The sequence below is a fragment of the Chrysoperla carnea genome, chromosome 2 (genome assembly GCF_905475395.1).
Source record: "Chrysoperla carnea chromosome 2, inChrCarn1.1, whole genome shotgun sequence".
NCBI classification, from domain to species: Eukaryota; Metazoa; Arthropoda; class Insecta; order Neuroptera; family Chrysopidae; genus Chrysoperla; species Chrysoperla carnea.
The window spans coordinates 5,945,178-5,962,296 of record NC_058338.1 but is presented as its reverse complement, the minus strand read 5'-3'; the positions used below and the strand labels follow the sequence as shown (position 1 = coordinate 5,962,296).

The following is a 17,119-nucleotide window of genomic DNA, read 5'->3' as shown; positions in this document are numbered from 1 at the left end:
CAATAATATTATTTTTAGGATGTTACTGCGTATTGCTTAGAAACATTAGGAAATGCACCGTCCCCAAAAGATAATGCTGGATACACACCACTTCTTGAAGCTTGTTCCAGAGGCCATCTTGATATTGCAAAATTATTATTGTTATATGGAGCTAACGAAAATGAATTCGCTCAAGGTGGTATAAGGTAAGCCTTTTTAATTTAAACTGAAAAATATATTTTCCCATATGGCTTAAGTACTCTCTATCGACACTGTTTTTCGTGTGACAAATAACTAATGGCTTTAAATAGTATGTGTTACTTGTGCGAATTGTTATCTAATTCTCCCTCGAGTCTTCTTTCGAGTTTCGCCGCTCTCGTGTGGATATTTTAAATTTTCTACACTCGTTGTATAATTTGCTATATATACTGCCCTATAAAAAAATAATATATTCGTTTTTTAGGCCGTTACATGAAGCTTCAGAAAATGGATATGTAGAAATAATTCGATTGCTGTTATCATATGGAGCAGATCCTTTATTTCCAACTTATTCTGGTTTAACTCCACTTTCGTTAGCAACAGATAATGATACAATATCTGTTCTGCAAAATTATATAGCTGATATACAAGGGAAGGATGCACCACCGTGGATTTTCCCTGGACCCGCTCAATTTTTTGGTAAGTATTATTTCATTTTATCTAAATTATAGGTTTAGAGCCAGGCATAGTATTTGACAAATCATTTTAGACTAGTTGGGAATTTGAGAGGCAGTTTTGTCTACAAGTTTCAATTTTACAGTCAGAGAGAATTTTAAGTTTGCCGTTCAATTGAAAAATATCCAGCCCCTCTGAAAGAAAATCTCCCAGCTATGAACTGTTTCTCAAATTTTCACCCCTTCTAAAATATCTTTCGAATACTACACCCGACTCCAGACCTATGATTTAAAATATAAAGTTATTTATAAGAATGTTTTTTTAATGAAATTCCAGAAACTGAAGAACAAGGTTATGATGCCTTAGAAGGGGCACCATCACCAGATCCATCGGGTCCAAATAGTGAACTAGACATGGAAGTAAGTGAAGCAGTTTTTCCCAATTTATATACATTACGCGGTGAAGATCCTGATGATAAATGGGTGCTATTACAAGATTTATCAAATTTATTAAAATGTAAATCAAAAGATGCTTTATTACGTTTATTAAATTCATCCTCAACGGATAAATCATCATCAGGGTCCAGTTCCTCATCCACATCGTCAACAAATCATAAAAACATTGTTAAAGATATGAAAATGGCTGATTTCTTAGATCAAGCTCATTGTTGCTCGTTGTTATCGGCTGGTGAACGTGTTAATATTCGTGCATCTAAAATATCATTAGTTAAATATTCAGATCGAGTTAAAGAACTCTTAGGTATTGAAGATTTTATATTACCACCGACCAGATGACATCCGGATTACGACTCAGATTAAATCTGAGTACACTAAACTGACTTTTTTGACAAATTTTATTTTATATTTTTTAAATAAATGTTTAAATCGAAAATTTTACGGGAGTTTTTTATAAATAAATAAAACGTACATTATAAATAAACACTAACGCGATTACTTAAAAATCAATTTGTTAAAATTAAGTTATTAATAAATCGGCATTGAATAATTAATATTTTAAACAATTTTTCAGTTGAAATTTTTTATTTTTTGTTTTGAGATTTTAAAAAAAAACTTAGGTAATGTCGTTAAATAATAAATAAAAGAAAATGAGTCTCAAATTTTGTTATTTTTATAAATATTGTATTGTAAATAGTTGAACAAAAAAACATTAAAAAAACAACATTTCAAATATCATTAAAAAAAAAAAAAACAAAACAAAATAATTTATAAAAGTTTTTATTTATTTTTTACTTTTTACTACATATGAAGATGGGATGAACAAAACAAAATAGAAAAAGTTAAATTTTTTTTGTTACAAATTTTATTAAGTACTATTCGTTTTTCTTTTTACTGTTTTATTTTGTTTATAAGGAAACGTAAAATTGAATGTAAACGTTGGGACCTTGGTAGAATTAGACAAGTTATGCTCGATGGAGGACGAGTTTTGGTTCATTTACCCAAAAATTTTAAATCGGTTCATCCGTTTAGGCGCTTCGATGCCACAGACAGACACACACACATAGCGGTAAATTTTATAACACTCCTTTTTTGTAGTTTGGGGGTTAAAAAATGTCGACAATAACACTCCTTTTTTTAGTTCGGGGGCTACAAAATGACTACAGAAAACATAAATATGTAATAAATAAATAAGTTAATGTTGACAAACAAACAACATTAAAAAATTCGATGAGTTGAAAAAATTACACTATATGTCTAGAACTCGTATGGCCGAATTGATTAAGGTACTGAGCATGAATCCAAGAGGCCCGGGTTCGAGTCCTAGTGACTTGACTTCAATGATGAGTGTTTTTTCATATTCAATTTTACGTTTTCCCGAAGTAAAAATAGTAAATTAATTTTGTTACCATTAGTTTTATGAACAAATAAAAAACAAATTCATGTATCACTTTTCACAATTCGATGTGTCAGCATGTATGTCGATCTCTGTCTGTTGTGTATGTATGTACGAAAATAATGTGTGTGCAATTATTACAACTTTATTTCTTTACTTTTTTTTTTTTAAATGTTGAGTTTAACCAGATTTTTAATTATTTTAAAATTATTATTATTATTTTTTGTAATTATTATCATTATTAATATTATTATTGTCTATAAATATAGTATTTTATTAGAAAAATCGTAATGTTATTTTTATGAGAAAAACTGTGTAATTTTAAAAAACAATTTGTAAAAAAAAAAAAAAAATTAAAAACTTTTTTGTAGAATATAAAAATATATTGAATGCTATATTTTTTGTAAATAGTTTAAGATGAAAATTAAATGGAATTTGAACAAAAAAAAAACTACATATAAACGCTTTAAAAATGTTTAAATGCAAAGTAAATTAGTGTGTAATTTTAAGACATTTTCTTTTTAATTGGACGATATATCAATATATTTGCCGAACAAAACTTTGTTGTTCTTTTGTTTCTTGCGTATTTACAAATAGCTACTAAGATTCAAATTTGTCGAGTAAATGACGGAATTAGAATAAGCCAAGAATCATTCAAGGTAGGAGGGGGTGGGGCTAGGTGTTCAAACTATTATTCATCATGTTAGGTTATAGAGTCAATAAAAACAAGAAACTCTTTTTTCGAATAAGAGTCAAATTGTGATATTCGTTCACTATTTTTCAAGTTAATTCTCGAATTGCAGAAAAAAAACTTTGTACGCATCGACCTTTACACCGCGATGTATATTGAGCGAGGTTATTGTCACAGATCATTCACCATAGTTGTCACAGATAAAACTACCAAAACGCGAAGCATTTGATAGACATTTGGAAATGTATCTTTATTACAAATATTGAGTGAATGTTATTTATACTCACATTTTAGTTTTCAATAATTTCAATTCGTGATTTATTACACAAAAAGCTTCCAATATCAATGGTTCAAAAATTAATAAATGTCAACAGGCCGAAATAACTTGAACAGCTGATTAGCCAGTGGAATTGCTTTTCATAAATGTTTGCATTTACTTGTTAGTTCAAATTTATGTTGGGAGATTCTCAATGACTGGAGGGGGCCCTCAACCAAGGAAACAAGACCCTCTCCCGTACACACGAGTGAGTGAATTGGAATAAAAGTGAGTATTAAATAAAAAAAGAAGAATATTATTCTGTTCCGAATGAGCAGTAATTTTTAACTGACTGATAGTGAGTACTCTTTTACATTTATAATGAAGACTGCGATTATAAAATGGTAACGGATTTTTTTGACGAAGACGTATGCTAGTGTACGCCTAAACGTCTTTTATAAAAGTTTCTTGCTTGTTTTTCTCATATCGTATCCATGAAGAAGAAAAATTTTAATATTGATTTGAAATGGTATAGGTTTTTCAAAACTTAAGAAGGAGTAAGATTGCAAAATTCATCCAAACATGCTTTGCAAATTAGAAATTTCCAAAAATAAAGGTGAATTTTGGAAGCGCTATTTGTATGTACGCTTAATATTTAGCAAACCACCTAAATGTATAAAAGTATTTGGGGAATTGTTAATTAATATGACCGGAGTGTTCTTTTTTAAGTTTTAAATTAAAAATGTATTTTTAAAATGACTATGAATTAAATTTGTTCGCCTCGTTTTAATTTAGTTTTAAAATAACCTCGAACGTTAAAGTTGGCTTGTGAAACAATTGTCTTACTTTCAAGCGGTATAGAACAAGGTATCGAATGTTCGTATTAAGTAGAAAAAGAACTTTTCGAAAGGTTAGATCAAAAATTGCAACTATGTTTATTAAAAATGTCTTCTGTGAGTTACGGTCTACTTAACACGTTTAAATAAAAAGACCTAAACATTATTTTTTATTTGAAATCGAAAATATGCAGTGTTGTTAAAATTTCTTTTTCTATTTAAATAGTTAAATTAGATTAATTTAAAATTTAAGATTCGGTTTGATCAATTCTAATTAGTTCGATAATTTGGTAAGTTAGAAAAATTAATGAATAAAAATTAAACCGGATCTTAATATTTAGATGCATTTAGAATTTTTTTTAAACTGTTAGGCAAGATTTTTGTACCAGAAAATTCAACGAAAAGTGTTTTATATATTAATTATAGTAAAATTACGCTCAAATAGACAAGTAGAGCTATTTATTGGTGATCCATCATGTTTTATTTTGTAGCTTTTTAGGTGGTTACGACTTCGATAAGCCTGTCGTGTAAGGTTGATATTTAACAAATAATCGATTGTTCCTGAAATTCCCTTGCCTTTCCCCATCACGCCTTGAATTTCCGAAAGATAATGAGCTTTCTAATTCTCCTGAGGAAGAACCCTGTTTTCTGTTTGCCGAGTATTTCGAAATTCTCGTTTTTTTGCGCCAACACAAACCTAGACACTTTGCGGATTTAATCGAATATAAACTATTTTCCATAGTTTGATGAATATTGCCGAATGTTAGTCTTTTTTCGTCTTGTTCGTCTGTCGATTTCACAATTTGTTTCTCGGATTTTAATTCTCACTTGGGCTGTTTCTGTTTGTAGAGAATTTGAATTGATTACGTCAGGGGTCACCAATTCTAATGTCAATAAGTATCAAATAAGACACTTTTCTTGGAGAAAAATTTTAAAAAACGAATCAAAATATGATTATTTCTTTGGCGACAAATAAAGATATAATTAAATTCCACTCAGGGAGTAGAACATTGAATTAATTTTTCTTTTTTTTTGTAAATAATTCAACACAACACTGTTTGCAAATAAAAACAAAAAACAAATCTGTTGTATAAAAAAAAAAGTTATAATAATAAAATTGAAATCGTGATAATAAGAATGTAAATGTTTGTATGAATGATCTCTTGGTATGTGCGCATGTGCGGGTAATACTAAAAACGAATTACGGACTCTTACATAAATGTAGTATTACAAAAATAATTTGTGAATAAAATCTAAAATTAAAATAAAAAAAGATTCATTTTGTGTATTATATTTTTGGAGATATACTAATATACACGATGTTTAAATATAATGTGTCCTTAATAACATTTTAACATATTCACAGTCAAATTTCATTCAATTAGGAGTAACTTTTGAGTAAGCATAATTTGTGGAATGGTGTTTAAAAGTTTTTACATGCTTTGTTTCAACAGTAATTAGCCTTTTTCTTGGGAAGATTAAAAAAAGATCCTCTAGATGGCAGGATATACTTGTACCCCCCCCCACCCTAGTGTTGCCACCTAGCGGATCTTTTTTTATCTATGTAGTAGCACTTCCAAACCTTTGAAGATGAAATATTTCATGACTATCCTATATGAAACTTTTCCTCTTGTCAAAGTCTAGCCAAGCCACTCTGTTTCTATGAGGAATCAGTATTACAAAAGTTGATTGTATCGACTGATTGACCAAGTTAATTTACGAGATTTTGTTCTGATTTATTGGATCAGATTTAGGTATAATTAAGTTCTACCACCACTCTTCAGGGGGGGGGGGGTATTGAATATGTACGGAAAAATACTAAAATAAAACAGATTTTTTTGAAAATTGTTATTGATTGTTAATTTTTGACTGTGAATATGTAAATAATTGAAAGTTTTTAACATTTGAGACGAACGTCTGTGATGAATGTGTATCGTTAGAAAGAAAGTGCAATGCTTTTATATTTATTGTTCATATGTAATAAAACCATGTGATTTTGCTAATAAAATATCCTATTATAGAACAATAAAAATAAATAATGAAATATTTTTTAAATGTTTTACTTTTCTTTATAAAACCTACCTAATTTTCTTCAATTGATATTTGCTTCACTATGTACTCAAAAAAGAATCCAAGAATCTACTTTATCTATACGAAGAAGTAAAAAGTAAACAAAAAAAAAAGGAAAAATATATCTAAGTGTGCAGCACAGCCTCGATTTTTTAAACTCTAGTTATCCGAATCGCGGTATCTTAATTTGTTTTTATCCAATTATTTAGATATTTGGTCATTCGAAGTTTCATTTAATTCAGATAATTGCGTTCAAATACGTTTGTTCAAAAGAGTTCTGGAGCGAGTGATTAGAAAAAAGGAGAGTTAACTCTTGAACCCGGGCAATGCATTCGATGAGTCCATATACGTCCGGCACTTGTAAGTTTTGAATCTGAATTTGGCGGTGCTGATTGTATCTCACGACCATGCGTTTTGGTTCTGCCCTGTAATCCTATGCGTTGTTTGATTGTTTGTTTAGTTGTTTACATTTTATAATTATCGGATAGCGAAAATGGATTAATTAGATGATTTTATGAACACCTACGGCGTTACAAACTTGGGACTAAACTAAGTATACCTTGATATATTTCATATATACATGGTATAATAGTAACGTAACTTTTCGCAGACTGGCGTGTTTTGTAGCAGTTGAAAAAATTTATATTTGTTATTATTATCTTTGGCTTCTAATTTACTGATGTGGACCGATTTGATAAATACAATATGCCAATTCAATTCATATTATAGGAAAATAATACACTTAAACGTATCACAAATATATCTCTTTATTATATTCTTACCATATCAATTTAACATAAACCTATATAAAGTAAAAATCCACAGATGTTTATACTAAACCTTGATCGCTAGCAACGATGTTTGTTCTCTAACTTACAAGTGAAATATTCTTCCATTTGGATCCATCCACATTCAATTCTTAAATATATCTGGAATAAAATAGAACCTCGAAAATTGAATAACTTTTTATATTATAAGATAACTTCAGGAAAACGCCACCTTAAAGCCTCAATTTCTCTATAAACGTATTGAGGCATTTTAGTCTCCGTTAGGAAGTAAAACTTTGATTGAATCACTAAAATAGCAATCTAAAAAAAGACTTGTAAGTTTTGTTTTTCAATTAATTTGTATTAAAAGAAAAATTAATCATACAAAGTAACAAAATATGTCTTCTTTCTTCTTACCAAAATTATATTATTGTTGTTTTTTATTGACAGGACTAAATAATCGGTTTAAAAAATAGTTATACAATTTCAGTTTGGTTTAGTATATATTTTCAGCTTTACTAAAAATATAAGGGAATCTGCAAAATAATCTGCAGAACACAGTTTCCAACAAAAATAACAAAATAAATAAAATTCCAATTTGTTCACACAACTTTTTATAATAAATAATATTAAATTCTTTGATATTTTTTTTTTAATAAAACAGCCTTTGTTAAATATATTATTATTGTAATCAAGTAGCATAATAAAATCGTCGAATAAAAGAGGCTAACTTTGCGTTAAATCGAAGTACATGGAAATTTTAATAGTAGGGGATGCCTCCAGGACACTTCAAACAAGTTTCCCCACTTGAATTTCAAAAAAAAGTGGCCGTCATCTGGAATTTCAGCACTGCAGCAATCTGATATCACGATAAATATGGGTATTGCAAGAAAAATGGTTATGATAAAAATTGTTGAGAACCTTATTTCTACAAACTTTTTCTCAAATTTCAACAGCTACACAGTTTCAACTTGAAGAACTACGAATCAAATTATAATCGTAAAACCAATATCGTTTTCACCCTCAAACTGCCACTTTTGAAACTCTAGCAGAAGTCATTTCGATGTAGGCTTTCTGATAAACTATGGCACATAATTTTTTGCTAATTTTGGTTAAAAGTTTCAAGCGAAAGTTAAATATTGTTATATCTTAAGGTTCAAGATGGCGGCACCCCTTGAGGAATTCGAGAGGAGAAATTAAATGAAGTATCCTAGAGCATTCTTTTACCTACGATTAAGATTTTTTTCACTTTATTTAACACAAACCTCGATGTATGATTTTACTATACTAAAATATTTGTGTGTCTCAATATCTTACAATTATTATCTTTTTTTTTTTTTATTTTATTTCCACAAAAAACATAAAAATCTTAATGAAGATAGTTATTGTTGCAATTAGTTTTTTTTTTGGACAATCACCATTGTTGTCTTAATAATAAATATAATAATATACCTACATATATAAAATCTGCTTTTTTTTTGTTCATAAAGTCTAAATCTGATAATATAAATTTTTTTGGAAACATTTCAAACCGTATTATATACAGATACATGTATCCATATACATCCAAGGGGTCTCAAAAAAACAAACTGGAGAACCATATAAGAAAATACGCGGTAATCAGATTAGTAAAAAGACATTTGGAGCTTTTTAAACTCAAAAGAACATGGCAGGGATACCAAATAACTGATAATTATATTTATTAAAACATCAAACATCCAAAAATTTTATTGTCCAAAACCCACAACGTTAGGGTTTTCAAATTAGGGTTCCAGCTATATGAAAAAAAAAAGTATTATATCCAGCGTCAAGCATCAGCCTTAAATTGTAAAAATAAGCAGCAAAAAAAGTTAATCAATATCGAAAGACGATATCTCGACATATTCGTACTAAAATGATTTCCTTAAACTCATTTTTAATAAAACACTTGGTAATGATAAATAGTTGAATATAAATTTATTTTGACAGTATTGTCAAAATCATTCTTAAGACTATGTGTGTCCTTAAGACGCTTCTAAGTTTTTTTTCCAGATGGCAGCACGGTCTAAACTGGCCACGTGACCTAATTTGACGCTCAAACTCAGCGTCAAGTGTCAGCATGAAAATATACCTTAAGAAAAGCAATTCCCACTTATAAATGTTTCTCGATCTACATTCAGTTTGCTTATTAGATTATATAAGGTATACGCAATACTTCGAGTGAAAATGATTCTCAGTTGGGAACTACTGGTGAAATTTATTTGGTAGATAATAAATTTAGATTTATAACATAAAATAAGGCAGTTGCTTATAAATTAAATTTTTATAAATAGGTCTATGTAACAAAATGATTTATTTTTCTGTGTATATACTTATGTTTTCTGAGATACGAGGTTGTGTTATCAAACAATATAAAAGCGCAAATTCTGCTACAAAAATAGAAATAATAGCTATTTTTTCTACTCAGATATTTTCTTTAATACTGACTATATGACCTACTGCCTATGGTAGACCACTAAAAACATAAATATTCTCATTTGCCATTTTGTCTTCGTTAAGGTGGGCAAACATATGAAAGCATTGCAGCAAGTGCGATGTTCACAACAAAAAAAATACGATTATTTAGGGTAAAAATTTTCAAGATATTGATATTGGAAAAAATTGAAACAAAAAAAAAGTCACATCTTTTCTTTATTGAATATCAATATATTATCATGTCACAAAATAGTGAGAATACTCATGGTTTTTAGTGTCTTATCTATGGTTTATACATACTACCAACCGTTAAAATATGGTCCCCCATTTTTTTTTTCTGTTGAAACACCTTGTATAAATATATGTTAACTTGTTTTTGATTTTTATTAATAAATAATTTGTTTTTTTGTATTTTATTTGTTTTTAATACTGTAGTCAAAACTAAGTTTAAGTTCATCAATTAAAAGTGAAAAATTTGTCTATAATCTAGAGATATATTTTTTAAGTACCATCTATTTGAAGGCATTGTTTCTTTTTTTAAGTTTATTTTTTATCGTCACATTATTATGTATATTTTCTTTTTTTTTGTTTTATACTTAATTTTAAATATAATTATTTAAGAAAGATAAAATATGTATATAAAGTTCAGTTGTTTTATATTTCTTGTGTACCATCTTGTTATTTTTATTATTTATTTATTTATTTATTCATTTATTATATTTATTTATTTATTTATTCTGTTTATTATTTATTATATAAGGATACTGTATTTAGTGAACAAAAATTCTGTCGATATCCAACTCACAGCCACACGAAGATAATAACCCCACTTCACTATAAAAAACAGAAAAAAAGAAAAACAAAATGAATTTATGTTGAAAAGATTTTACTCTAAAAAAATATGAATTTCCGATAAGGGCCACCATGTAAAAATATTTCAAATTATTGAATACCTCAAAAAAGAATTTGTATACAAAATTTGAAATAAATTGGAAAGTGTGGTCCTTATCAGATCTCCAACTAAGTTTTACTCAAACAAAATAAATAATAGAAAAAGATCTAAATAATATCTAAGCTAAATTTAATTAAAGTGATAAAACAAAGACATAACACTAAATGAATAATAAATTAATGTAAAAGAATGATTTCACAACGTCCTACGTAAGCGGAACTAAGTAGATTATTTAATAAATTAACTACTACTACAAAACTAGAATCATTATAGGTCATATTTCCATCCTTTAGAATTATTTGTTTTTATTATTGCGCAGGATGCGGCGTTAAAACGCTACAAAACGCTTGAACTTTTTTTTGTTATGGTGTGAACCGTGCTTAAGATAAAGAAGAACACACAATAATATAACCAATCGAACAATGGGCCAAAATGAAAGCCTTTAAGCCTTATATTACGAAAATACTTCATAGTATCGAATAATAGCTTGATATATACGTAAATTTCTAGTCATAAACGATAATTTTTGACACCGTCCACTGATTTCCGCTCATTTCGGACGGTATGTTAAGGTAAATAAGTAGAGAAAGTGATGACCAATAACAGCAAATGTTCTCATATAGATTGCTTTTATTGAATTTTGTCTTTGATACAGTATTTTTTATCCATGTAAAATTTATTGACGTTTAATAATATACACCGATTTTATATTTTAGGAAAATCAAATCACGTTTTTTTTTTTTTGTAATTTTGGTACCAATGTTTTTTGACATATAAAATTGAGGTTATAAGGTTTTTTTTAACTTAATCCAAGATTACAATTGTTACATTTATATTATGTCGTATGTGGTTAAGTGTGTTTTGTGTTTTTGTTTTGGAAATAATAAATTTTGTAAGCCGTTAAAATGATAACAATGTTTATATTTATTTATTATTAATTACCAATTAATCAGTATTGAAATTTTTTCTTATTAAGGCGTCTACCACTAGGTTTCGAATCGAGTATATAAGCAATTTATTTGTTCTTTCTTATTGTATATAAAATAATTAATCCTTTCACCGAGGTGTTTTTTTTAAACGTAATAATAGGCTTTAAAGATTTAAACGTAAATTTTAGTTTGAATAAAGGAACCAAATTTGTTGCTCGTGTAATATTCACAGTCATACTTTTTTTTATCAAAAACATATTTTTCGATAATTCTATCTCATATGATTCTAGTACAGTACTTACATCAGGCTTTAGGATTAAGGTTCAAAACATTTCTAATAAGGCAAGGCATATATTGTTTTAAGCAAATTAATTATATTGTTATTGTTTTAAATTGTTAATTTTAAAAGCTTAAGAGCTGAATGGCTAAAACAAAATTGTTTTCATATATATTGCCGTCTTGGCATGATATATTCGGCAATATCTGTAGAGTAAAGGAGATAATATACAAATTATGATTGAAGTGCCTTTTGTTTTTATTTGGCAGTAAGATGATTATTTTTTACTATTCGTATATTTAAAAAAAAAAAATTAATTCGCTCACTCAAATGAATCTAGCTCAAAATCTTTTGTCGGGAGTTGACAATAGTTAAAAGAATCATCATTATACATGGTTAATTTGCTAGAAAAAAGGATATATATGAATTTCCGTTGTAAAGTTCGAGGAAGACCTAAAATCTATTTGTAGACACCCAGCTCCTAGGTCAGTTTATTTTCAAACGAACAGTCTTGTTAAATTGAAAAATAATAAAATATTTTTGTTTTTTTGTAAAAAAATGGTCGAATTTATATTCGGATACCTTTGGATATTTTTTTTTATGATTGAAAAATGTGTGGTTATGACCAAAATAAAATTATACTATGAATATCGGTTTTAAAATAATGAATTTTATATTCAGAGCTTGAATGAATCTAGACTAGCAAGAGAACTACGTCGTGATAATCCCAGATTGAGTGAACCACTAACCAGAGACGTAGTGCCAAAAAGCTTGTACCATCCAATTACGATATTTGATAAATTTAAATCATCCACCATAATTTGCGCTACACCCATAAATACTTTCTTTCCTTCAATTCTTCCATAATCACCCCATACGGTTACCTATAAATAAACAATTGTTATGTAACAAATTTTTATTTTTTCCACTTTTATTATATCCGGCAAAATCCGTCATTAACTATATCCTACCGGTTTACTCACCGGTAGCATGCACTTTTCGTTAAGAAGCATGTTTTAAACGGGATGCTCAATGGCGGATTTTGCCGGATCTATGTGTCCTAGCGTTGAATGGAATATTTTTACCTGAAGTATACATCCTTGAAACGGTTCTCGAAAAGCTAATTGTTGTTGATATAAAGGATCAAGTGTTCTACGCGCTGTCGTTGTTTTCGCTTTTGCTATACATTTTTTACCATTAACGAGGTATACTTTAACGTAAGGTGCTGGTAATACTTTTGAACCGGGTTTCGCTTGTAATCCTCTAGCACGTATTACTTCTACTTCCAAATAACCTTTTTGATAGCACATTGATAATTGTATATCGCCTAATGCTGGCGCACCTAAAACTTGTCGGCCCACTAATTGTCCAGGACCTAAACCATCAATGAAATCCGACAGTTGTCCACCTTCACCAGCTAGACGTAAAGAAGGTGACCACCTAGATAATTAAAGTGATTAATAAATTGATGTGACGCCATTAAAATAATCACACAAAACACACGACAAATAAAACACATAGATGAAAATCTATTACAAGATTTGTTGTTTTGCAAATCTTTACTTGAGCATATTACAAGGAAACTGATTTTCTTAACATAGCACAAATTATTAAACGCATATTAATTTGTGCTATTTTAAATTTAGTTACTCCAGTAAAGAAGAGGGAATGGAAGACTAAATTTTAACCTATAGCACTGATTTTGATGAAAATTTGGGATCAAGCAAAGTTCATCCTCTAGATCAAAATTTATATGGTGCCGAGTGGTGCTTTAGTGCAGGGGGTTGTAACCACCTCTTCTAGAAGGTCGTAACATATATTTTTAAAATGACGGAAATCGACAGAGGGATGAATTCTAAGAAAAAATTGTCGTTTAAGTATATTTCGAAAAGTCTTATACTTTCCTTTTGTCAAAAGCACTACTCGGCATCATATAACATTTGTATCTTGGGATCTTATCTACTTATCGTCAAATTTTCAAGTCAATCGGAGCAATAGGAAAGAAGTTGAAGGTTTAATCCTCGTTTACTGGAGTAAGTGTGCATTCAGAAGACTCTTCAATCTAGTTTAACAAAATAAGGTTACTTGCTGTCATACATTAAGCAAATCTTAATGGCTAAACTAGAGACCATTGAGTGTTCTGGATGCTTTTGCACAACTTTTCATGAACAAGAATGTGAAATATACTAATGTTTGTGACAGACACGGTCTTGAGTCAAAACTATTATTATCTGAGATGCCACTGTAGCGGCCACTTTACTTTTTCTAGAATAACAGAAGCAATTCCTCTTATTCTCTATGCTTTTAGCGAAAATTTTTGCTATGTTGAAAGGTGCTATCCCCCGAAAGCATAGAGTGAGTGATGAAGCCTCAAGATTTGAATCTAGGATTGTCTATGAATGCATGGAGGAATTGAACTTCCTGCACTGCGTACTGTATTACTTTAGTAAGGGAAACGATTCAGAGATCCAACTAGCACGGAACCCAGCTTTTCTTGTCTCCCGAACGTCACACTGTTTTAAAAAGTGGCGATATGGTGCACTGAAGATTTTCTATGATAAATCAACTGCATTTAATTCAAAAAATCTTTCAATTTTACTCTTACTTAGTTTTTGATATAGTCGACTCAAGGATCGGACATTAGTATATCACATTTTTCTTTTAAAATTTATTTAAGTCTGCTGTTACAGATTGTTAAACTAGTGTATACTAATTACTTTTCCGACATAAATTTTATTACTATTGTAAAATAAGTATGTTCCTCAAAATACTAAATTGAAAATGCAAATGAAAAAATTTTATAAATTAAGTAAGTATTTTTGAGGACATATTTTTTACGATTTTTGTCTAGAAATTATGTAAAATCTATACTTATATAAATTTGTTGCGTGATGTTTATAAATTGTTTAGTAATTAATTTCAAAATTTTTTTGGATATTTCAAGATCAACACCAAAAAGAAAAAGTATTAAAGAAAATTTTAGAAGATAATTTTTGTTTTGAGGTAACTTTATTTCTATTTTTATTTGAGGTCACTTTAATTTCAAATATCAAACATTGGAAATATAAAAATGAGGAAGTTTATGCAATGTAAAGGGACCTCAGCATTGTAAATGTTATCAAGGCTTGGCGCTTTGGTTTGCTGAGGCACATTTGTCGGATGGCAGAAAGAGGAAAGCCGAAAAAGAGGCAATAGACAAAGAAAAATTGAGAAAAAATTGTTATTTTCTTGATATTTTTAAAGAAGTATCTTAGGAAAATTACAAAAAATCGAGGAAAACTTTATGCCTCCCAATTCGATACAACTCAGAGCATAAACTAATTTTTTACCCAAAAATACAAAATTCGAATTGAATTTTCTTGACTTATGGGTCCTAACTACTTTAGAAAATGCAAATGCGAGATATATTTTTTTTGTTTATTAAGTTAGTAATTATAAGATTGTGTTATTTAAAGAATCAAGGACTTGTCAGATAAGGGGTGGAAAAGAAAATAATACTTATTTGTCTTTTTCTTACAAACAAAATAAAAGCAGCTTGGTAAGGAGATGATCTTCCCATATCCAAATAAACTTTAAAGATTAAATCATTTGATGTAGTATGTATTTAAAGTTTATATAACAAACATCGAGCTTATCCAGTATTTTTCATGCTTCTTAACAACGTAACATTTTCCACTTTTATTTTTTAAAACTATAGCTATAATAAATAAAGTGACAAAAGCGTGAATTAAAAATATTCAGCATGACTCAATTGCTATTTGTTTTATGTATTTCTTGTCTCTTTTTCATAAAAAATAAAATAGTTTTGCACCAAAAAGTGTTCGAAGCAACCAAATAAACAGAATTCGTTTCAGATTTTCTTTATTTTGCAATAATAAATTGTTGTAAAAAAGACATTATAAAAATGTACTTATATTAACAATATTTGCATTCAAAACGCTACAGATTTATAAAGTATAGATGATAAATCAATATATATTTAAATATAGGAATAATTTGTCTAACAAAAAGGTTCTCAGTTTCCAAATAGGCTACTAAAACAAAAAAGGTATAACTAAGCGACATATTAATTGCCTCTCATTATCACCAATTAATGATAACTATGTTTAGTATGTGGTTAATTAGCTAAAATTACCAGTTCCAATCGCGATAATGTTTTGTTTCAGCCATTGGTGCTGTGGCTTAGTATCTGGCATAACGTGGTTGCCATAACAAATGTCTGTGCTCGGTTCATAACAAATTTCTATATGATAACAAATTGTGGATTTACTACTAAGGAAGAGATTGAACTTTTCAGATCGGAAATGAACGGGTTAAAGTCAGTGATTGAAGTTATTTTTTTTCTTTATAACCCATCAATTGTTTAAAGTTTTCTTTATAATTTTTATTTGAATATTTTGTAAATAAAGAAAATCTACACAAACTATTTTTTAGTGTAGAGATTTTCCAAGAGCATTATTCACTTTCTTTATTATTTAACTAGGCAACTAGCCCTACTACTACTAGTGCAACGCGGAATTAAAAACTGATGTTATACCTAAATTTGAGTACTTAATTTGGAACGTTTCTAATGTGGGCGAAGGTTTTTCGTGATGTTTAATCACACATTTACTTAAAAAACGATTATAAATAGATAAATAGCCAATCACACCGTTAGAAAAACAGTCTGAATCCAGAGATGCAAGCAATAGTCTCTTATAGCGATAGATCTTGTCTAATTTCGATTCTACTGCTAGTGATATTTTAATTTTGATCTTGATTTCATTCAGAATTTTTAATATAAGAGAACGGTTCCTTTGAAACTTTTATCATAAATGTTTGATGAAAATCTTGATGAACCTACATGGAAACTGAGATCCTTTATTATATACATAGAGATAGAGATACTTTGAGAAAAATAATTAAACATCAGTTAATTTGAAACCGTGTGTGAAGTGCCATTAGATGTGCTATTTGCGATTTAGTGGGCGAACGTGCAATTATTCTAAACTGAATAAAGGACATGTAATAATAATCAATTACCATGCTTGTACAGATAGTAAAACAGATATTAAGTGAATATTTTAAATCAAAATTACATTTAATACAAAATACATTTTTGAACATGTTTTCTTGTACTTTCTTTCTCTTTGATTTCAAAAATGAATTAAACATGTTATTTTGATCAAAAATATGCACCTTTAAACAATATATTATATTAAGAAATAAAGACATTTTTTTAATATTTGAAATATCTATTCTAGTAAATTTTGGTTAAGAGGTTATGTTTAAATTCATTTGTTATGAATGTTATTTTTAGTGCTGGTAGTGAAACAACAACGTTTGTGAAATTTTTATGGCAATTTTTGAACGTGAAGTGTGAGATTAGATAATAATTTAATTATTTGAATTATTTTTTTTCGT

The 17,119-nt window shown here is 28.6% G+C and overlaps 2 protein-coding genes across 3 annotated transcripts in view; one reads left to right on the top strand and one right to left on the bottom strand.

Moving 5' to 3' along the window:
• The window catches only part of LOC123292313, a 74,551-nt gene extending 73,027 nt beyond the window's left edge, over window positions 1-1,524 (top strand). Inside the window, exons 4-6 of the mRNA XM_044872913.1 lie at window positions 19-185; window positions 443-657; window positions 970-1,524. Of these exons, the coding sequence (XP_044728848.1) occupies window positions 19-185; window positions 443-657; window positions 970-1,427 (840 nt within the window). The 3' untranslated portion in view covers window positions 1,428-1,524. The remainder of the gene's footprint in view (window positions 1-18; window positions 186-442; window positions 658-969) is intronic.
• A 10,869-nt stretch (window positions 1,525-12,393) lies between these two features.
• Window positions 12,394-17,119, bottom strand: part of LOC123292318 (regulating synaptic membrane exocytosis protein 2-like) — a 28,120-nt gene continuing 23,394 nt past the window's right edge. For both annotated transcript variants that reach the window (XM_044872928.1, XM_044872929.1), the window contains exons 11-12: window positions 12,802-13,156; window positions 12,394-12,600 (exon numbers count right to left, since the gene is read on the bottom strand). In XM_044872928.1, the coding sequence (XP_044728863.1) occupies window positions 12,394-12,600; window positions 12,802-13,156 (562 nt within the window). The remainder of the gene's footprint in view (window positions 12,601-12,801; window positions 13,157-17,119) is intronic.